General features: G+C 40.6%; 1 protein-coding gene across 1 annotated transcript in view; it reads right to left on the bottom strand.

Moving 5' to 3' along the window:
- Positions 1-13,475: 13,475 nt before the first annotated feature.
- The window catches only part of LOC111155038 (uridine monophosphate synthetase), a 28,374-nt gene continuing 19,173 nt past the window's right edge, over positions 13,476-22,676 (bottom strand). Inside the window, exon 6 of the mRNA XM_022515058.1 lies at positions 13,476-13,863. Coding sequence (XP_022370766.1) covers positions 13,694-13,863 — 170 coding nt within the window. The 3' untranslated portion in view covers positions 13,476-13,693. The remainder of the gene's footprint in view (positions 13,864-22,676) is intronic.

Below are 22,676 nucleotides of genomic sequence, written 5' to 3'. Positions count from 1 at the left end.
GATTCTGTGTTTGCCTGACATTCTCTGTGATACCCCTATTCCTATCTGAAGTGGTCTTAAGTGGTATCCCGGTGGGGGTTGAAAAGTCTGTGTCCTTCCTCAGGGGACCCAACACAAGCCAGTCCACTGTTCTAGACCAGGACTCTTCAAACAGGGCTCAATGGAATGCTCAAGGAAGAGCTAAGTCTGTACCTTACGACCCTCCCAGTTCTGGTGTAAAGAAAGAGCTCCACACTAGAAACTGTGAAAACCACCCCACCAGCCTGCCTGCCCTGTTCCAAGGTCCTGAAGCTGGAAATGGATTGTGCGCATGAAGAAAGGTCAAGATGTGACTTCCACCCACTTTCCACATGGAGAGCAGTTCCCTTCCAGTGCCTTCCCCAATCAACTCCCATCTTCCAGCTAGGCCCAGAGCACAAAAACCATTTTAGTGTGTTTTCCTACAGTTCCCTTTAGTGCTCTTAGGTTCCCCTATCTGAGATGGAAGGGACCCGACAAATTCTCTGGTCCGGTCCTCCTGTCCCCATCCACCCACCCAAAGGTCAGGACATTAGCTAATGACAAGCCGGTCCTGAGGCCCAGGTTTCACCCCCACCTGAGGGCTGGGCGTCTAATATCTTCTGGCTCTGATAAAATCTCTGTCACTAATCCGGTTTTCTGTTTTTGGCACCACGTCTAGGCTGCTAGGCCTTCATTCCAAATGTATCTATTCCCGGCTTTGGACCGATGCCCCTTCCTTCCTTTGGGCAAATATGGAGACAAGTGCCTGTCAGTAAATAAGGCCTCTCACCTGGGGCAAATACGGACGGATTCTGATTTTCCTCTGTCCTGTGTAATTAGGATGAAACCGGGACCTCGTGACCTGGTGCAGCTGCCTTAAAACCTTCATTGTAATAAAGCCAAATGTAAGTAAATATATAAAACAGATAAAAAGGTGACTTTGAGACTCAATTAAGAAAAATACGGTTTTGAAAGAAACTGGATTTGTCTTCTGTTTGTGGGTTTCCTGGAGACAAATCATTACTTGTTCGTAGGCTTATTTTCTATCAGGCAGCTCTGTGAGGGCACGCAGTACCCGAGCCGCAGGCTCTGAAGGATTCTTGGCCCCTGCCGTCCACCCGACAGAAGCTCCGAGGAATTTATCTGTGACACGCACCGCGCCCCCAACCAGCTGCTCACAGTGCCCTGCTGCCCTCTGCTGGAGGCTCCGGGGACTAGCTGTTGGGAGACCTGCCTCCTGAGATTCTGACCCAACCTGTTCCTCTCTTCCCTTCCTTAGCCGTTTGTCCATGCTAGCACCCCCCCTCCCTCCCCCAACACACACCGGTCACCAACAGCACTCCTCCATGGACACCAGGAACAGAGCAGGAGCTGGAGGTGGACTGTGGGGGCTCTCACACCGTGGGTAGACTGGCACTGCCCTTCCTGCGAGTGCTTGGACGCACACAGGAGTTCTAAAGATGGCAAAGGGACTTGCAAAGAGCACCTGGCAGTCTCTGGAAAAGTCTTTCCTCCTATCTGGAAGCATGGTTAGGGATGCACTTGGAAAGAAGGAGGGGTGGGGGTTATTTGCATTGTAATTCATCTATAGTGATTAACTATACCGATTTCCAAATGGTACTTAACTTGTATTAACTGATTTTGAACTTTTCTAATTGCAAAAGTAATACAGAGCAAAGATGGAAAATAAACCATAAAGGGAGAATCTTTTATAATCATACCAAGGAGGGTAAGTACTCCAGCTTTTTGTGTATGACACACTTTTTTTCTATGCATATATATATATATATATAATTTTAACCAAATTAGGATTTGACTATTGCTCTTTTTTTAAAAAAAGATTTTTTATTTATTTATTTGACACAGAGAGAGAGATCACAAGTAGGCAGAGAGACAGAAGCAGGCTCCCTGCTGAGCGGAGAGCCCGATGCGGGACTTGATCCCAGGACTCCGAGATCATGACCTGAGCTGAAGGCAGAGACTTTAACCCACTGAGCTACCCAGGTGCCCAACTGTCACTCTCTTTAAAAGGGCCAGGGTCCCGGGGTGCCTGGGTGGCTCAGTGGGTTAAAGCCTCTGCCTTTGGCTCAGGTCATGATCCCAAGGTCCTGGGATCGAGCCCTGCATCGGGCTCTCTGCTCAGCGGGGAGCCTGCTTCCTCTCTCTCTGCCTGCCTCTCTGCCTACTTGTGATCTCTGTCAAATAGATAAATAAAATCTTTAAAAAAAAAAAAAAAGAAAGGGCCACGGTCCCTCATTCCACTTGGTTGACTAGTTCTTAGTCAAACTAAAGTAACAGCCACCTCTTCGTGGGGGAAGAGATGTGTTTTTTTAATTTGTTTAATTAGGATCATGGCTTGAGGTTGATGATCATGAAACCCAGGATGGATTTCAGGTAAAAGCAAACAGATGGGGAAATGGGAAGGGAGGAGGGGCCTTTCTCTCTATTCAAGGTTCACCTGTTAACTGGCTCGCTCCTCCTTCTCTCCAGAGGGTTTCCAGCACGCAGGCTCTCACTTGCTTCCAAGAAGGGCAGCTCGGGTGCTGGGCTGCTAGCAGGGCTTGGGGACTGGCTGCGAGGGGCCAGTGGAGGAGAGGAGGAAGCTGACAGTGCTCGGCTAACACTCAGGAGGAGGTGAGTGTGGGACCCGTGTGTCCGAGGCGCCGAGGGCTCCTGGGAGGTGTGCGCTGAGCCAGCACTGGAAGTGTGGACGGGCGAGTGGAGCCCGCAGGCTCTCTGCCCACGTTCGCCTAGTAGTAAGCGCTCAGCTGCGGCTTTCAGCGTGGCTGTGAATGAGGCCCTCTGCTCCCTCTCCCTGGGGCCAGTGGCTAAGGAGGCCTGCTTTGGTTGGTCCCACCTGGCTTCTGTCCTCCCCCAACTCAGGATTCCCAACGTTCAGGCCTCAGACCCTGGAGGGAGGATGCAAAGTGCAGGGAGGCCGGACGGTGAGAGGTGGTGGGTGTGGTGGGAGAGCCCTGTGTGTAGAGCCCTCCTCAGCTCCCAGGGCCCCTCCTGCTGAGCTCCTGGCAGCTTTGGGAGGAACTCTGGGATGGTCCTGACATCAGCCTGGTGTGACAGCGGCCTCTGAGATGGTCAGGTGATGTGTCAGTGAAAAGGTCTTCATATCCAGTTTCTCTCAAGAGTTCAATGCCAGGCAGTTCTGATGCTTCCTCTTTTCATATGATGGGACCTGCAGGATCAGGCCCGTTTGGGTGTCCTGATTGTCAGGAAGCTGAGAACTAAATGCAACAGAATATAACTTACCTTTAGTTCTCATTGAGATCCTGACCTCTCCCCTGACCTGCCCCCTCCTCTGCCCTCCCCACCTCCCCCTCCACACCTGCTTTGGGACCCTTCTGACCATGTCCTGCTGTATCATTTCTTCATCTTAAGGGCCTCTCGTTCTTGCTGCATGAAGGCAGGATCTAAACTGGAAGTAACCATAAGCCCCAACCTTCTAGGATGGGAGGTTCTTTAACTTTTCTGTGTTGTGGACCCTTTCAGTGTTCTGGCAAATGCTTCTAACTCCTTGTCAGAGTAATGCATGTAAGTGTGTAAATAGGTAAGATACCCAAAAGTCTGGCCCAACTTATCAGGGCAGCTGGTCACCCTGTACCATCTTAGCTGGACTCCAGTAACACCCTAGAGGGCTCACCAGTTAAAGCTTTATTGGTCTCATCCGCGAATAGCAAACCCCTGAGACTAAAAGCAGCCTCTCTTCTTCATTTGACCCTCACAGTAGGTGCACAGGGTGATCAGAGAAGGCATTTCCACATTTTACAAAGGATTAAATTGATGTCCGTCACCCCAGGGTGAGAGGATTGGCAAAGGAGACTCCAGCTCAGGGGCCCCATCTCTATGTTGATGCTCTCCTCCACACCACACCTTCTGGAAAATGTGTGACAGGCTTCTTATCCTAGAGCTCACATGTAAGTGAAATCCATGGTACTTGTCTTTGTCTGTCAGACTTATTTCTCTTAGCACGATACCATCTAGGTCCATCCATGCCATCATAAATGGCAAGATCTCATTCTCTCTTATGGCTGTGTAATATTCTATAGTGTATATACGTGCGTGTGTGCACGCACACGGTGTCTTCTCCCTCAAGGGAAAAGCTTTCCGTTGATAGATGTATCAGTGGACACTTGAGCTGCCTCCATAACTTGGCTATCGTAAATAGTGCTACAGTAAACATAGGGGTGCATGGATCTTTTTAAATTAGTTTTTAAATTAGTGTTTTAATTTTCTTCAGGTAGATAGCCAGAAGTGGAATTATTGGATCATATGATATTTCTTTCTTTCCTTTTTTTTTTTAGGAAACTCCATACTGTTTTTCTCAGTGGCTGCACCAATTTATATTCCGATCACTGTAGGTAGGGTGCACTTTTCTCCACATTCTCACCAACATTTGTTATTTCTTGTCTTTCTGATACTAGACAGTCTCACAGGTGTGGGGTAGCATCTCACTGTGATTTTTGATTTGCATTTCCCTTCTGTTTAGCGATGTTGAGCATCTTCTCATGTGTCTTTTGGCCATCTGGATGTCTTCTTTGGAAGAATGTCTATCCCAGGCTTCTGCGCACTTTTTAATCAGTTGGTTTGTTTTTCTTGGTTTTGAGCTGTATGTGTTCTTTATATATTTTGCGTATTAACCCCTTATCAGATATATCATTTGCATGTATCTTCTACCATCCCGTAGGTTGCCTTTTTGTTTTGTTGATGGTTTCCTTTGCCATGCAAAAGCTTTTTATTTTGATGTAGTCTCAGTAGTTCACATTTACTTTCGTTCCCTTGCCCGTGGAGACATCCATAAATAGGATGCTAAAGGACAATGTCCAAGAGATCACTGCCCATGTTTTCTTTTAGGCGTTTCATGGTTTCAGGCCTCACATTTAGGTTTTTAATCCATTTTGAGTTTATGTTTTTATATGGTGGAAGAACATGGTCCAATTTCACTCTTCTGCGTGTAACTGACCAGTTTTCCCAACACCACCTATTGAAAAGATTCTTCTCCCCATCATATATTTTTACTCCTTTGTTGTAGATTAATTGCTAATATAGGCATGAGTTCATTTCTGGGCTCTCTATCCTGTTGCATCAATCTTTGTGTCTGGTTTTGTGGCAGAACCATACCATTTTGATTACTAGCTTTATAGTAGATCTTGAAATCTGAGACCATGATACCTTTGTTCTTTCTCAAGATTGCTTTGGCTATTTGGGCTCTTCTGTGGTTTCATGCAAATTTTAGGATTTTGATAAAATTTTGGTATTTTGATAGGGATTGCACTGAATCTGTAGATTGCTTTGGGTGGTAGGAACACTGTGATATTAATTCTTCCAAACCATGAACATAAAATCTCTTTTCATTTGTTTGTGTCACCCTTAACTTCTTTCATCAGTGTCCTAGTTTTCAGAGTATAGGTCCTTCTCTTCCCTGGTTAAATTTATTCCTAGGTATTTAATTTTTGGGAAGTACAACTGTAAATGGGATTGTTTTCTTAATTTCTCTTTCTGCTACTTCATTATTAGTGTATAGAAATGCAACAGAATTCTGTATATTAATTTTTTATCCTTCAAACTTACTGAATTCATTTATCAATTCTAATAGTTTTTCTGGTGGAATTTTTAGGTTTTCTATGCATATGATATCATCATCTGAAGAGAATAACACCTTTATTTCTTCCTTACCAATTTGGATGCCTTTTATTTCTTTCTCTTGTCTGATTGCTGTGGCCAGGACTTCCAATACTATGTTGAATAAAAGTAATGAGAGTGGACATCCTTGTCTTGTTCCTGATCTCTTTTTTTATTCCATTTTCAACATTGGGTATGATGTTAGTTGTATGTTTTTCATACACAGCCTTTGTTATGTTGAAGTATGTTCCGACTAAACCCATTTTGTTGAGAATTTTATCATGAATGTATTTTGTTAAGTGCTTTTTCTGCATCTATTGAGATGATTGTGTTTTTTTTATCCTTCCTCTTATTAATGTGATCTATCATATTGATTCGTGAGTCTTGAACCACTCTTGCATTAGGTAAATCCTACTTGATCATGGTGAATGGTAGTTTTGAAGTATTGTTGAATTCATTTGGCTGATACTTTGAGAATTTTGCATCTATTTTCATTGGTTTTTGGTTTTGTTGTTGTTCTTGGTAGTGTCATTGACTTGGTATCTGGGTAATGCTGACCTCACAGAATGAATATGGAATTTTTCTATTTTTTGAAATATTTTGAGAAGAATAGGTATTAACTCTTTAAATATTTGGTAGAATTCACCTGTGAAGCCGTCTGGTCCTGGGCTTTTGTTTATTGGAACTTTTTTGACTACAGATTCGATTTCATTACTAGTAGTAAGTCCATTTAAATATTTTAGGGGGACCTGGGTGGCTGAGGTCATGATCTCAGGGTCCTGGGATCAAATCCTGATTTGGGCTCCCTGCTCAGCAGGGAACCTGCCCTTTCCCACTCCCCTGCTTATGCTTGCTTGCACTTACTCTCGCTCTCGCTTTCGCTCTAATAAATAAAACCTTAAAAAAAAAAGTTTATTTCTTCCTGATTCAGTTTTGAAAGGTCGCATGTTTCTAGGAACTTTATCCATTTCTTCTAGGTGGTCCAATTTGTGGCACATAATTTTTTGTTGTAGTCTCTTATAATTCTTTGTATTTCTGTGGTGTCAGTTATTATTTCTTCTCCTTCATTTCTGATTTTGAGGACTCTCTTGTTTTTTTCCTTGATGAGTCTGGATAAAGGTTTATTGATTTTTGTTTATACTTTTCAAAGAACCAGCCCTTCATTTCATTGTTTTGTTTTGTATCTCTTTCATCTATTTCTGCTCTAATCTTTATTGTTTCCTCCCTTTTCTACTAACTTTGGGCTTTGTTCTTATTTTCTAGTTCTTTTAGGTGTAAGGTTAGGTTGTTTGAGATTTTTCTTGTGTCTAGAGATAGGCCTATATCACTATAAACTTGCCTCCTAGAACTGCTTTTTCTGTGTCCCAAAGATTTGGGACTACTGTATTTTTTTTTCTCTGTGTATTTTTTATTTCCTGTTTGATTTCTTTCTTGACATATGTTGTTTACCCTGCATGTGTGTTTTTTCCAGATTTTTTCTTGTAATTGATTCCAGTTTCATACTGTTGTGGTTAGAGAAGATGCTTGATATGACCTAAACCTTAAATTTACAGAGACTTGTTTTATGTGATCTTTTCTGGAGAATGTTCCATCTGCACTTGAAAAGTGTATATTCTGTTGGTTCTGAATGGAATGTTCTCTATTTATCTGTTAGGTCCATCTAGTCTAATGAGTTGTTCTAAGACATTATTGCCTTGTTGATTTTCAGTCTGGATGATCTATCCATGATGTAAGTGGAGTGTTAAAATCCTCTGTTACTATTGTACTACTGTCAATTTCTACCTTTATGTTTGTTCATTAATGTTTGCTTCATGTATTTAGGTGCTCCTAGGTTGGATGCATAGATATTTACAATTGTTATGTCCTCTTGTTAGATCGATTCCTTTTATATTATGTAATGCCCTTCTTTGTCTCTTGTTACAGTCTGTTTTAAAGTTATTCTGTCTGATAAAAGTACTGCTACCCTGGCTCCCTGCTCCCCCTCCATTTCCCATTTGCATGTTTTTTCCATCTCTTCACTTTCAGTCTGTACTTGTCTTTAGGTCTGAAGTCTCTAGTAGGCAGCATATAGATGGGTCTTATTGTCTTATTATTTTTTTTATCCATTCAGTCATCCTTTGTCTTTTGATTGGTACATTTAGTCCATTTACATTTAAAGTAATTATTGATAGGTATGTACTTATTGCTGTTTTATTAATTGTCTCCTCTTCGGGTCGTTTTTGAAGCTCTTCTCTGTTCCTTTATCTCTGCTCTCTTCCCTTGAGGTCGATGGCTTATGTTAGTGTTTTGCTTGCATTCCTTTTTCTTTATTTGTATTTATCTATTAAAGGGTGTTTTGTTTGTTTAAGTAGGCTCCAAGCTCAGTGGGGAGACCAATGTGGGGCTTGAATTCACAACCCCAAGACCAAGACCTGTGCTGAGATCAAGAGTTGGATACTTAACAAACTGAGCCACCCAGGCACCCCAATTACAGGTTTTTGATTTGTGGTTTCCATTGGGTTCATATACATCTTATGCATATAGCAGTCTGTGTTAAGTTGATGGTTAAGTTCTAACACATTTGAAATGCACCAAACTTCTACTCTCCCCTCCATATTCTATGTATGTCACTTTTTATATTTTATTTTGTGCATCTCTTGACTAATTTTTGTGGGTATAAATGATTTTACTATTTTGATGTTTTAACCTCTATACTGGCTTTGTAAGTGATTAGTCTACCTAGTTTACTCTAGGTTTGCTTTTACCTGTGAAGTTTTTTCTTCATGATTTTCCTCTAGTTATGGCCTTTTCTTTCCACTTAAAGAATCTCCTTTAATGTTTAGGCTGGCTTCCTGGTGATGAATGCCTTTAGCTTTTGTTAGTTTGGGAAAATCTTTCTCTCTCCTGGATGTAGAGTGTTGGTTATTGGGTTTTCTCCTTTCAGTGCTTTGAATATATCCCTTCTGGGGCTATATTCTTCCCTTCTGGCCTGCAAAATTTCTGCTTAAAAATCAATTGATGGGATGCCTGGTGGTTCAGTGGGTTAAAGCCTCTGCCTTCGGCTCAGGTCATGATCTCAGGGTCCTGGGATCGAGCCCCGTATCAGGCTCTCTGCTCACTGGGGAGCCTGCTTTTCCCTCTCTCTCTGCCTGCCTCTCTGCCTACTGTGATCTCTCTCTCTCTCTCTGTCAAATAAATAAATAAAATTTAAAAATCAACTGAAAGCTTTGTGGGGTTTCCCTTGTATGTAACTGTTTTCTCTTGTTGTTTTAAAAAATCTCTATCACTATATTTTGCCATTTTAACTATTTGGGTCTTGGGGTGGACCACCTTGGGCTGATTTTTTGTGCTACCTTGATCTGGATGTTTGTTTCCTTCCCTGGACAAGTTTTCAGTAATTATTTATTCAACTAAATTTTCTGCCCCCTTGTTTCTTTTCTTTCTTCCTGTCTTTCTTTCTTTTTAAAAAAGATTTTATTTATTTATTTGACAGACAGAGATCACAAGTAGGCAGAGAGGCAGGCAGAGAGGAGGAAGTAGGCTCCCTGCTGAGCAGAGAGCCCGATGCGGGATTCGATCCTAGGACCCTGAGATCATGACCTGAGCTGAAGGCAGAGGCTTAACCCACAGAGCCATCCAGGCGCCCCTCTCTCTTTTCTTTCTAGGATCCCTATAATGTGAATGTTATTACACTTGAAGGTGTCACTAAGTTCCCTTAATCTCTTCTCATTTAGTTACTTTTTTTCCACCCCCTGTTCAGCTTAGTTGCTTTCCTTACTGTGTTTTCCAGATCCTGGACCTATTTTTCTGCATCATTTAATCTGCTTTATTTATTTATTTTTTTAATTTCACTTATCGAACTCTTCAGCTGTTTTTTCATGTTCTATTTCTTTGTGAAGTTCTGAGTTCATATACTCAAGTCCAGTGAATATCTTTATGACCATTACTTTAATTAGGCGTGTGTTTATCTCCATTTCATTTAGCTCTTCTACTATGATTTTTGTCTTGTTCTTTCATTTGGGAAATATTCCTGTATCTCATCATTTTGTCTAATTCTGTGTGTTTATTTCTATGTATTAAGCAGGTCAACCACATCTCCTGGTCTTAAAAGTAGTGGCCTTTTATAGAAGAGGTTGTGTGGCGCCACAATCTCTGCTGGTCACCAGAAGTAGGTGCTCCAGGGGTCTCCCCCATGTGGGCTGCATGTGCCCTACTGCGTGTGACTGAGCCATGGCTGCGTTCAGCCCAGCCAGCTGCAATGAACTGCTTTGTCTCTGTGGGTACACTGGGCAGGGTTTGGTCTCTTTGCTATTGAGAAGCCTATTTGAGGCCACTTTGGGCTCCTTGGTGGATGGGGCTGGCAGTCAGACTTGCTGTCTGCAACTAGCCTGTTACAATCTGGGGCAGGGCTTGCTCCCTGCCTGGCTAACTGAAAGGCTCCAGTTGGTAGCCAGAGCTGGCCATCAGACTCACTGTCTGCAATTACTGTGTCTGCCACAGTTCAAGCAGCCATTTCTTGAGATATCACTGAAAGCAGCCAGAGGTGGGGACCGGAAAGGCTGATTCTTGGTGGAATACAATTTTTGTCCTTCTGGTACACAGGGCTAGATCTGAGAGAGCTGCAGCACATTGTTAAGTGATTAGCTATTGTGAATAGCTACATACAATCCACCTCAGAATTCCATGGCATACAATAATTAGCATTTACTATCATGCTGACAGGCTTACAGACCAGTCGGGTCTCCTATGGAAGGTTGGTGTGGGCTCTGCTCTGTTTTCTCTTACTCTTCTGTGACCTCTGGGCCAACCAGGGCATGTTCTTATGGTTCTTATGGCAGAGGTGAAAGGAGGGTGAACATACAGGAGTCTGGGTTCAGAACAAGTACGCTGTCACCTCCACCCACATTCCATGGGCCAAAATAAGTTACATGCCCAAGACTAACACCAGTGGGGGTTTGGAAATATTCTCCATCTCGAATGGAAGGAATTACTGTGTCACATGGCAAAGTGTATGGATCCAGGGAAGGAGGGAGAATGGGGACAATAGTAGAATGGCCACTTTAGTTTTGGTACTTTCTATTGAATCCTGACAGCAATGGAAAAACATCTCTCTCAAATTGAAACTGAATACAAAGGAAAAACTGGCTCAAGTCTCTTACGATGGTGTGGAAGTCTTTTTGAAAGTTTAGAACCTAAATTCCGTAATGACCATGACAGTGATAGTCTGTCTCACTTCCTGTGTTCAATAAATACTGTCTGATTAAATGGTGAAAGGATACACATATAGCTACAAGTCTACATATAGACATAAAGGGGTGAAAAAGCTGAATGTATCTACCTATACAGAAAAGGACTAAGTTTAACAAAAATAACCAAACTGGAGTCAAGATACGGATTCTCACCCTTACTCTGCTTCTAATTAGCTCTTCTGAAAACTTCTGCAATCATTCCCCATTGCACCTCAATTTCTTCATCTGTGGAATGGGGGTGGTTGAATCAGATGATCTCTGAAGGGCTTCCAATTTCAGTCTCCTAAGCTTTTGGGATTTCCTAAGACTCTAAGTCACCACTTCAGCTGCTGGCAGATCCCATTCTACTGGCTACATACTGCACTTCTGCACCACCAGCTTCCACCTGATGGGCCTTTTAAATGGCACAGGCTCAGTGCATCTTGCTCACTAGTGTGGGTAGGAGTCTGAGCCCTGAAGAGCCCCATGAACAAGCAGTCTAAGAAACACTCTCAGCTGCTGTAGCCTTACAGGGAATCATGACTGGGCTTAGGATTAATGATTAGGACAGTCCTCTCCTCTCAGGCCTGCATGTGTCACTGTCTCCAGGCTTCCTGTTATAGATGACAGTCCGCTACTAGTTTGATTCTTTTGGTAACTCGTCATCCTTGAAGTTCAATAATTTTTGCAGGATATGTCTAAGCCTATACCTTTAACTCCTGCCTAGAATTTAGGGGGCTCTTTTAATCTGCAAACAAGTTTTTTTTCAAACTAGAAACTGTCTGTTATTCCCAAAACGATTTCCTCTCCTCCCAGAATGTCTTTTTGTTCATACATCTGTCCAAGGCTCTCATCTGCTCCCTTACTATTTTCATTTCTTTGTCTCTGTTCTGAATTTTGATGATTTCTTCCACTTATCTTCCAGCCCATGAATGTAGTTCTCAATATTATCATACCATCTTTAAATTTTCCATCACACTTTCAAATTCAAAACTAAAATTAAGTTCTCCCAAAACTTGGGTCTTGTTTTTGTTATTTTGGTCTCTGAAGTGTGATACTTCCTGTGGCAACTCATTTGCACCAGAGGTCTTGTGCTCACGAAGACTCAGAAACATTTTTTTGGACCCCATTCCAGGTACAGAAAATACTGCAAGGAAAATCCAGCTGACCCTCTGGTGTGTGTACACACACACACACACCCCACTTCTTCCAAGAACTGAGCCTCCTGTTGGTCCATCTCCCTACCTACCTTAATGGAGACAATACCCGGCACCTGCCCTCTTCAGATATCTGGCAGAGCCTGTGGTCCTGCTTCCAGGCTTTACCTGAATGAACCCACCAGCCATTTTTTGTTCAGTAGAAATGAGTAAATGGGAGCTGAGAGGAAATAACATTAAAGGTGACTTCAGGGGCACCTGGGTGGCTCAGTTGGTTGAGCGGCTGCCTTTGGCTCAGGTCATGATCCCGGAGTTCCAGGATCGAGTCCGGCATCGGGCTTCCAGCTCCTTGGGGAGTCTGCTTCTCCCTCTGACCTTCTCCTCTCTCATGCTCTCTCTCACTCATTCTCTCTCAAATAAATAAAATCTTTAAAAAAAAAAAAAAAAGTGACTTCAGGCTGCCACCTTCACCCCCCAGTGCCTTTTTTCAGACACTTCAGACAGTCCCCATGGGCTTTTCCCAGGGATGACTCCCATCAACATGACTAAGACTGAACTGGGACCGAGACTCTAGGTCTTTGTTACCACAGGCTGCAGTGATCGATGAGCCTCCAACTGCAACTGCCACCCCAGCCCTGCTCAGACAAGACTCTGAACATGCAGGAGGCAGCCATTTCAAAATGCTCACCTGAGCTCATACCCTTCATTCCCTTCCCTCCAGATGCTTCCTGAAAAGACCAAAGAAATATATAGAATTGGGGGAAATCATGTGTTTGGGACCAGGGGAGAAGGGCCGCTCGGCTGGTTAGGGCACGTGCATGAAGGTGGGGCCTGTGAAGGTGCATGTCCCTGCCCCCCACCTAGCAGGAACCCAGACCTGGTGATAACAATGTCAATTCTGTGGCTGGGCTTTCTCTTTGTTTCTAGTGAAGGCTGACTGCCCTGTCCTCCATAGCTCGGATAATTAAGCAGGATCTTGGGCAAACCTTCAATGGAACCTTAGATGTCTTGACACTGCTTTCTTTTTAAGTAAATGAAAAAGCAGCCTGTCTACTTGTCATCCGAGTCAGGCAAGAGGAAACCATAACAGGTGAAGCACAGGTCCACAGCTGCTGCCTCAGTGAGGAAAAGAGTCAGGACACCTCACCCTTGGGTGAAATGAAAACCAGATATTGGCTTCAGGGTTATAGCTACCATTATCTTCCCCCTTTCCTCCCTCTGGATACCTGGACTATCACTTTTATGTAGGAAAGGAAAATAATATTTAAATATTATTTGGGCATCACATAAGATATAGAATAGAGGACATGTGAAATACTGTCTTGGTTTGAGCCTTCTGAGATCTTAAAATTTTTGTGTCCCAGCAATTAATCAAAAAAGTCTGATATACAGATGGAGGGAAATGCTCAAGTATGAAAGACCCCCAACACACACCGAACTGTGATTGCCTAACCAGCATCAGTCTCAATAAAAACAAAAACAAAAACAAAAAACTTGAACATGAGTTTGTTATAGTAACAATGCAGTGATTATTCATCATTCGGTATTTCCTAAAGACTTGAGATATCCAGAAGTCATTCCAACACAGAACCCATGAAAGAATCCAACCCATTAAGTGTGCCTTGTTATTTCAAGCCAGCGCATCTCAGGAGACCATGTAGCTTCAAGGTCTTCACAACAATGTATCCGAGACACTCAAATACCAAGTCTACTCAAATAAGCTTCCCAAGCAGCTTTTCGGTACAACTCAGTTGCTTCCAGACGATTGGATGCTGATGTTATGCCCCGGCCTACAATGATGATATCAGAACCTCGTTTGCCAATAACTTCTTGGGGGCTGTTGTACTGTTGGCCAAGATTATCCCCTGCAAAAACACAAAAGTCACTGTTTAACACGATACAAAGAAAGCAAGAATGAACTAACCCCCCAAAAAACAGAACACAAAACCAAGAAACCAATCAAATCAGTTTCCTGAAAATGAATCTAACCAGCTTTAAACAAAAATGTGCCATAGTGCTCTCCATGCCCCTCCTGGACAGCAAGAGATTAAAAGCAGTTGAAGGGACTCCTTAGATATGCCAGAGATCCCATGGCAGAGGAAGATGCTATCCAGCTCCTCTTCAGTGTTGAATTTTAGCCCATTTATATCGTTAACAGTATCAAAAACTAGTAAACCTGTTATGTTGCCAAGAAAGGTTCATTACCAAAAACCAATAAAAATTGGTGTTACAATCAAAGACAATGATACTACTACACATCTCAGAATCACTGTTAGTGTTGGAAAATGCCTCAAACCTCTAATCGGACCACACCAAAATGAGTCTTCCCGTGACAACCTCATCCAGTGCTCAGACTATATACTATAAACCCTAATCCTTAATTTTGACTTTTTACTTCATCATATTTGTGTTAACTTAAATAATTTACTCTATTTTTTAACCAAAGTATAACTGACATACAATATCCTATTATTCAGTATATGTCATAATGGTTTGATATTTTTATACATTAGAACTGACCTCTAAGTCATTACTATCAGTCATGACACACAATTATTACCATGACTATATTCCCCGTGCTGTATATTACATTCCCAGGGCTTATTTTATAACTATTAGTGTTTGTATCTCTTAATCCCCTTCACCTGTTTCACCCATTCCCCAACTGTTCTCCCAACTAGTAAACAACACTTTGTTTCCTATGAGTTAGTTTCTGGTTTATTTGGTTGGTTTTTTCTAGATTTTAGTGTAAGTGAAACCATAAGCTATTAGTCTTTGACTTATTTTACTTAATACCTCTAATACCCTCTAGGTTCATCCAGGTTGTCAAAATGACAAGATTTCACTTTTTTAAAAAAATGAGTAACACTCATTGTATAACCTATACCACATCTTTCTCCATCTATTAATGGACACTTGGGCAGCTTTAATATCTTGGCTATTATAAATAATGCTGCAGTGAACATATGGGTGCATATCCTCTTCAAATTGGTGGTTTTGTTTTCTTCTGATAAAATACCCAGAACTGGAACTGCTGATTGTATGACAGTGTTATTTTTAATTTTTTTGAGAGACCAGTACTATCTTCCACAGTGGCTGTACCAATTTACTTTCCTACCCAACGCTGGTGAACTAGGATTCCCTCTTCTTCACACCTTGTTCTCTGATGATCAGTCATGTTGAGTCTTCTCATGTACCTGTTGACCAGCTGCATGTCTCCTTTGGAAATATGTCTATTCACATCATTTTTCATCAGGGTTTGGTTTTTTTTTTTTTTTAATGAAATGTGTAAGTTCTTTATATATTCTGGGTATTACCTTTTTATCCTTATTTGATGCATTATTTGCAAATTCCTTCCCCATTCAATGGGTGCCTTTTCCTTTACCTGATGGTTTCCTTTGCTGTGCAAAAACTTTTAGTTAGATGTAATCTCAGTATTTTAGTTTTTGTTGCCCTTGCTTTTGGAGACTGATCAAAAAATATATTGCTAAAATTAATATAAAAGAGCTTGCTGCCTATGTTTTCTTCTAGGAGTTTACAACTTCAGGTCTCACATTCACACTTGAATACATTTTGAATTTATTTTTGCATGAGATGTAAGAAGTGGTCTAGTTTAATTCTTCTATGTGTAGCTGTCCAGTTTCCTCAACACCATTTATTAAAGATTGACTGTCTTTTCCCCATTGTACATCTTGTCTCCTTTGTCATAGATTACCTGACCACATAGGAGTGTTTCTCTTTGGTCTCTCCATTCCATTCCATTGATCTATGTGTCTGTTTCCCCGCCAATAGTATATCACTTTAATTACTACAGTTTTATAATTATAGTTTGAAATCGGGGAGCATATTTCCAGCTTCATTCCTCTTCCTCAAGACTGCTTTATTTGAGGTCTTTTGTGGTTCTATATAAATTTTAGGATTCTTTGTATTCTATTAAAAAAAGTCATTGTTATTTTAATGGAACTTGCACTGAATCTGTAGACGGCTTTGGGTAGTATGGACATTTCATAATTCTTTCAATCTGTGAACACACAATATTTTTCTATATATTTGCATCATCTTCAACTTTTCATCAAGAGCTTAACAGTTTTCAAAGTACAGGTCTTTTACTTCCTTGGTTAAATTTATTCCTAAGTATTTTATTCCTTTGGATGCAATTGTAAATGGGGTTTCTTCTCTCTGTGATAGCTTATTTGTGCATTGAAACAACTGATGTTAATGTTGTAGCCTGAGAACTCCACTGAATTCATTTATTCTAACAGTTTTTTTGGTGGACTCATGTTTTCTGTAGAGACATACCTCATTTTACTGCACTTCACTTTACTATGCTTCGCAGATACTGCATTTTTTACAAATAGAAGGTTTGTGGCAACCTTGCATTCAGCAAGTCTCTTGGCCCCATTTTTCCAACAGTCTTTACTTACTTTGTATCTCTATCACATATTGGTACTTTTCACACTATTTCAAATTTCTTCATTATTGTTATTTTTGTTACAGTAATCTGTTTTGGGGAACAACAAAGTGTGCCCACATAAGATGGTGACCTTAATAAATGTATGTGTTCTGTCTGCTCCACCACCAGCCATCTCTCCCTCTTCTTGTCCCTCCCTACTCCCTGAGACACAGCAATATTGAAATTAGGCCACTTTATAACCATACAATGCTTGAAGTGTTCAAGTGAAAGAAGAGTCACATGCCTCTCACTTTGAATCAAAAGCTAGAAGTGCTTTAGTGAGAAAGGCATATTGAAAGCCAAGGTGGGCTGAAAACTAGTCCTCTTGCAGCAAACAGCAAAGCTGTGAATGCAAAGAAAAAGTTCTTGAAGGAAATTAGAAGTGCTACTCTACTGAACACATGAAAGATAAACAACACCACCTTATTGCTGATATGGAGAAAGTTTCAGTGGTCTGGACAGAAGAGCAAATCAGGCACAACACTCTCTTAACCCAAAGCCTAATCCAGAGGGAGTCCCCAACTCTCTTCAATTCTAGGAAGGCTGAAAGAGGTGAGGAAGCTGCAGAAGAAAAGCTGGAAGCTACCAGAGGCTGGCTTATGAGGTTTAAGGAAAGAAATCTCTGTAATATAAAAGTGTAAAGTAGGGGTGCCTGGGTGGCACAGTTGGCTGAATGTCTGACTCTTGGTTTTGGCTCAGGTCATGATCTCAGATCCTGAAATCAAGCCCTGCATCAGGTTCTGCACTCAGTGAGGAGTCTGCTACAGTTTCTCTTTCCCTCTCCTCTTGCCCCTCTCCAAAGCACGCTCCCTCCCCCATATATATATCCAGAAGATCTAGATCAGATAGTTAATGGAAGTGGCTACACCAGATTTTCAGTGTAGATTAAACAGCCTTCTATTGAAAGAAGATGCCATCTAGGACTCTCATAGCTGGAGAGGAGAAATCAGTGCCTGGCTTCAAAGTTTCAAAGGACAGACTGACCCTCTTTTATTGGGTGCTGATGCAGTTTGTGACTTTAGGTTGAAGCCAATGCTTGCTTACCATTCCGAATATCCTAGGGTCCTTAAGATTTATGCTAAATCTACTCTACCTATGCTCTATAAATGGAATGATAAAGCCTAGATGACAGCACATTTGTCTATAACATGGTTCACTGAATATTTAAGTCCACTGTGGAGACCTACTGCTCGGAAAAAAGATTCCAAATATTACTGCTTCCTGACAGTGTACTTGCTTACCCAAGAATTTTGTTGGAGATGTACATGAGATTAATGTTGTCAGGTCTGCTAAAACAAAATCTATTCTGCAGCCCATACACAGATCAAGTAGTAATTTTGAATTTTAAGTCTTATTATTTAAGAAATACATCTCATGTGGCTCAGTCATTTAAGCATCCAACTCTTGATGTCCACTCAGGTCATGGTCTCATGGGTCTTGAGATCAGGCCCCATATCAGGGTCTGCACTCTGTGGGGAGTCTGCCTCAAGATTCTCTCCTTGTTGCTCCCCCCAGTCACCCTCTCTCAGGTACGCATGTTCACTCTCTCACTAAAATAAATACATATATATATTTTTTAAGATTTTATTTGACAGACACAGCGAGAGAGGTAACACAATCAGGGGGAACCTGATGCAGGGCTCCATCCCAGGATCGTGGGGATCATGACCTGAGCCAAAGGCAGATGCTGAATGACTGAGCCACCCAGGTGCTCCAATAAATAAATAAATCTTAAAAAAAAAAAAAAAAAAAAATCTCACAAAGCTATAGCTGCCAAAGACTGTGATTCCTCTAATGGATCTGGACAAAGTAAACTGAAAACCTGGAAAGGAGTCACCATTCAAGCTGCCATTAAGAACATTTGCGGTTCACGGGAAGAGGTCAAAATATCAGCATTAACAGGAAGAATTTGGAAGTTGCTCCAGCCCTCATGGATGACTTTGAGGGGTTCAAGACTTTAGTGGAAGAGTAACTGCAGATATGGGGGAAATAGTGAGAGAACTAGAATTAGAAGTGAAGCCTGAAAATGTGAATGAACTGCGGCAATCTCATGATAAAACCTGAACAGATGAAGAGTTGCTTCTTATGAATAAGCAAAGAACCAAGAAAATGGCTTCTTGAAATGAAAACTACTCCAGTCAAGATGCTGGTAAGACTGTTGAAAGGACAACAAAGGATCCAGAATATTACCTAAACTTAGTTGATAAAGCAGGGTTTGAGAGGATTGACTCCAATTTTGAAAGATGTTCTACTGTGGTTAAAAATCCTATCAAACAGGGGTGCCTGGGTGGCTCAGTCAGTTAAACATCTGATTCTTAATCTCAGCTCAGGTCTTGATTTTGGGGTCATGAGTTCAAGCCCTGCGCTGGACTCCACATTGAAAAAATAAAAAACTATCCAACAGCACTGCATGCCATAGAGAATTATTCATGAAAGAGTCTGTTGATACAACACACTTCTTTGTCTTATTTTTTAAAATTGCCAGAGCTGCCCCAATCTTCAGCAATCACCACCATGATCAGTTAGCAGCCATCAAAATCGAGGCAGGACCTTCCACCAGCAAAGACATTGTAACTTGCTGAAAGCTCAGATGATGGTTAGCATTTTTTAGCAATAAAGTACTTTTTAATTAAGGTATGTACTTTGTAATTTTAGACATAAAGCTACTGAACACTTAATACTCTACAGCAGAAACACAATCTTTAAATGCACTGTGAAACCAAAAGGTTTACTTGACTTGCTTTATTGCAGTATTTACTCCAATGGTCTGGTACAGCTGTAGTACCTCTGAGGTGTTTCTGTGTATAGTATTACGTCATCTACAACTACTGAGTTTGACTTTTTCCTTTCTAATTTGGATGCTTTTTTTTTCTTGCCAGAATGCTGTCGGTTGGACTTCCAAGGCTATGCTGAATATTTTTTTGAGGTATAATTAATATGTAACATTAGTTTCAGATATACAACATAATGATTTGATATTGGTACACAATGCCAACTCATCACAGTAGGTATAGTCGACAATTATCACCTTGAGTAATGATGAAAAAAATCTGTGTGTGTGATGAGCATGTTTAAGACTTACCCTCTTAGAACTTTCCAAAATGCAATACAGTATTATTAACTACAGTCACCATGCTGTACATTACATCCCTCTTTTTGACACCCTTCATCCATTTTGCCCACTCCCCAACCCCAGGCAACCACTAATCTGTTCTCCAAATCTATGAACTTGTTTTGTTTTGTTTTTAGATTCCACACACAGTGAGAGCATATGGTATTTGTCATTCTCTGGCTTATTTCACTTAGCATTATGCCCTCAAGGTCCATCTATGTTGTCACAAATGGCAAGATTTCATTATTTTTATGTCATAATATTCCATTGTGTGTATATATATTCTCTTCATCCACTGGACACTGAGATTGTTTCCATATCTTGGCTATTTAAATAATCCCACAATGAATACGGGGGTGTATGTATGATTCTGAGTTAGTGTTTTTGTTTTCCTTGGATTCGTACTCAAAAATGAAATTACTGGGTCATACAATATTAATTTTTTGAGGAACCTCCACACTGTTTTCCATGTTAACTGTACCAATTTACATTTCCAGCAACAGTGCACAAGGCTTCCCTTTTCTCCACAGCTTTCCCAGCACTTCTTGTCTTTTTGATAATAGCCAATCTGAAAGGTGTTAGATGCTATCTCACTATGGTTTTGATTTGTTTTTCCCGATTAGTAACATTTAATATCTTTTCGTGTGCCTGTTGGCCATCTTATGTCTTCTTTGTAAAATGTCTTTTCAGATCTTCTGCCTGTTTTTTGATTTTTTTTTTTTTGGCTACTGAGGCACATGAGTTTATTATATATTTTAGGTATTAATCCCTTATTAAATATAGGATTAGGAAACTTCCATTTAGTAGGCTGCCTTTTAATTTTGTTGATGGTTTCCTTTGCTGTGCAGAATCTTTTTAGTTTGATACAATTCCACTTTTTAATTTTGGCTTTCGTTGCTTTTAGTTTTGGTCAGATTAAGAAAAAAAAAATCACTGACAAAACTGATGTCAAGGAGCTTACCAACTATGTTTTCTTCTAGGAGTTTTACGGTTTCAAGCCTTACTTTAAGTCCTTAATCTATTTGGTATTAAATTCTGTGTATGGTTTAAGACAGTGACACAGTCTCATTCTTTTGCATGTGACTATCCAGTTTTTCCAACACGATTTTATTGAAAATAATGTCCTTTCCCCACTGTAGAGTCTCAGCTCCTTTGTCTAAATTGACAACATATGCATGAGTGTACTTCTTGGCCCTCTGTGGTCCACTGTTATGTGTCTGTTTTTATATCAATATTGTTTTGATTGCTATAGCTTTGTAATTATATTTTGAAATCAGGGAGTGTGATGCCTTTAATTTTGCGTTTTTTCTCAGGATTGCTTTGGCTATTTGGGGTCTTTTCTGATTCCATACAAATATTAGGATAGTCTGTTCCATTTCATTGAAAGACCCCACTGGAATCTTCATAATGAATGCATTATCAAATCTATTGATTGAGTAGTATGGACATTTTAACAACATTACATCTTTCAATCTGTGAGCATGAGTATATTCCCATTTATCTGTGTCATCTTCGATTCTTTCATCAGTGTCTTCCAGTTTTCGGTATACAGGTCTTTAAAAACTCTGGTTAAATTTATTCCTATGTAATTTATTCTTTTTAATGCCATTGTAAATGTGATTGTCTTAAATTTCTCTTTCTGATAGTATGATATTAAGTGTATAGAAATGCAATGGATTTTTATATCCTGCAACTTGACTGAATTCATTTATTCTAACAATTTTTTGGTGGAGTCTTTAGGGTTTTCTATAAAATATATAATCTACAAATAGTGACAGTTTTATGTCTTCATTTCCAATTTGGATGACTCTTGTTTCTTTTTCTTGACTAACTTCTGTGGCCAGGACTTTCCAGTACTATGAAATAAAAGTGGTGAGAGTGGGCATCCTGGTCTTGTTCCTAATCTTAAAGGAAAAGCTTTGATCTTTTCACTGCTGAGTAGGATGTTAACTGTGGGCTTTTCATACATGGCCTTTATTAAGCTGAGGTATGTTCTCTCTATATCCACTTTAAATCTTTATCATAAATGGATACTGAATTTTGTCAAATCGCTTTCTGCATGTGGTGAGAAGATCATATGATTTTTATCCTTCATTTTGTTAATGTGGTATATCACATTGATTTGTAGAAGTTGAACCATCCCCGAATTCCTGGAATTAATCCCAGGTGATCATTGCGTCAACTTTTTTAAGAGTTTATTTTAAAGAGAGCGAGCATGTACCTGCAGGGCAGAGGGAGAGAATCCTCAAGCAGACTTTCTGAGTGTGGAGCCTCATGCAGGGCTTGATCCAAGAACTATGAGATCATACCTTGAGCTGAAACCAAGAGCTGGATGCCCAACTGCGACTGAGCCACCCACGTGTCTGGGTACATGATCCTTTTAAGATACCATTGAATTCAGTTTGCTATTGTGTTCAGGATTTTTGCATCTTTGTTCATCAGGAATATATTAGCTTTTAATTTTCTGTTCTTATGGCATTCTTGTCTGGTTTTACTATCAGATTTTGGGGCCTAAAATATTATCTAACCTGAGGAATGTTCCAGGTACATTTGAGAAGAAAGAGTATTCTATTGCTTTTAGATGGAATGTTCTGTATACATCTCTTAAGTCCATCTGGTCTAATGTGTTGTTTAAGGCTGATGTTCATTTACTGGTTTTCTGTTTAGATGATCTATCTATTGATGTAAGTGAGGTGTTAAAATCCCCTACTATTCTTGGATTAATGTGTATTTCTCCCTTTAGGACTGCTGGTATTTGCTTTTATACATTGAGGTGCTCCTATGGGGACCAGAATATTTACAAATGTTACATCCTCTTGTTGGACTGACTCCATTATGTAATGATGCCCTTGTCTGTCTCTCATAATTTTTGTTTGAAAGTCTATTTGGTCTGATAAAAAAGTGTATGTCTTTTGGTTTCCACTTGCATGCAGTATCTCCCATCTCTTCATTTTTAGTCTATATGTGAAGTGAGGCTCTTACAGGCAGTAGATGGATAGGTCTGGTTTTTAAAGTCCTTTTCAGCCGCTTTTGACTGGAGAATTTAGTCCATTTAAGGTAATTATTGTTAGGTATGTACTTCCTGCCATTTTTTAAAATTGTTTTCTGGTTGC

Source organism: Enhydra lutris, unplaced genomic scaffold, assembly GCF_002288905.1.
Source record: "Enhydra lutris kenyoni isolate GAN:26980312 unplaced genomic scaffold, ASM228890v2 scaffoldscaffold39, whole genome shotgun sequence".
In the NCBI taxonomy this organism is placed as follows: domain Eukaryota; kingdom Metazoa; phylum Chordata; class Mammalia; order Carnivora; family Mustelidae; genus Enhydra; species Enhydra lutris.
The sequence above is the reverse complement of the archived record's forward strand: the minus strand, read 5'-3'. Positions and strand labels throughout refer to the sequence as shown.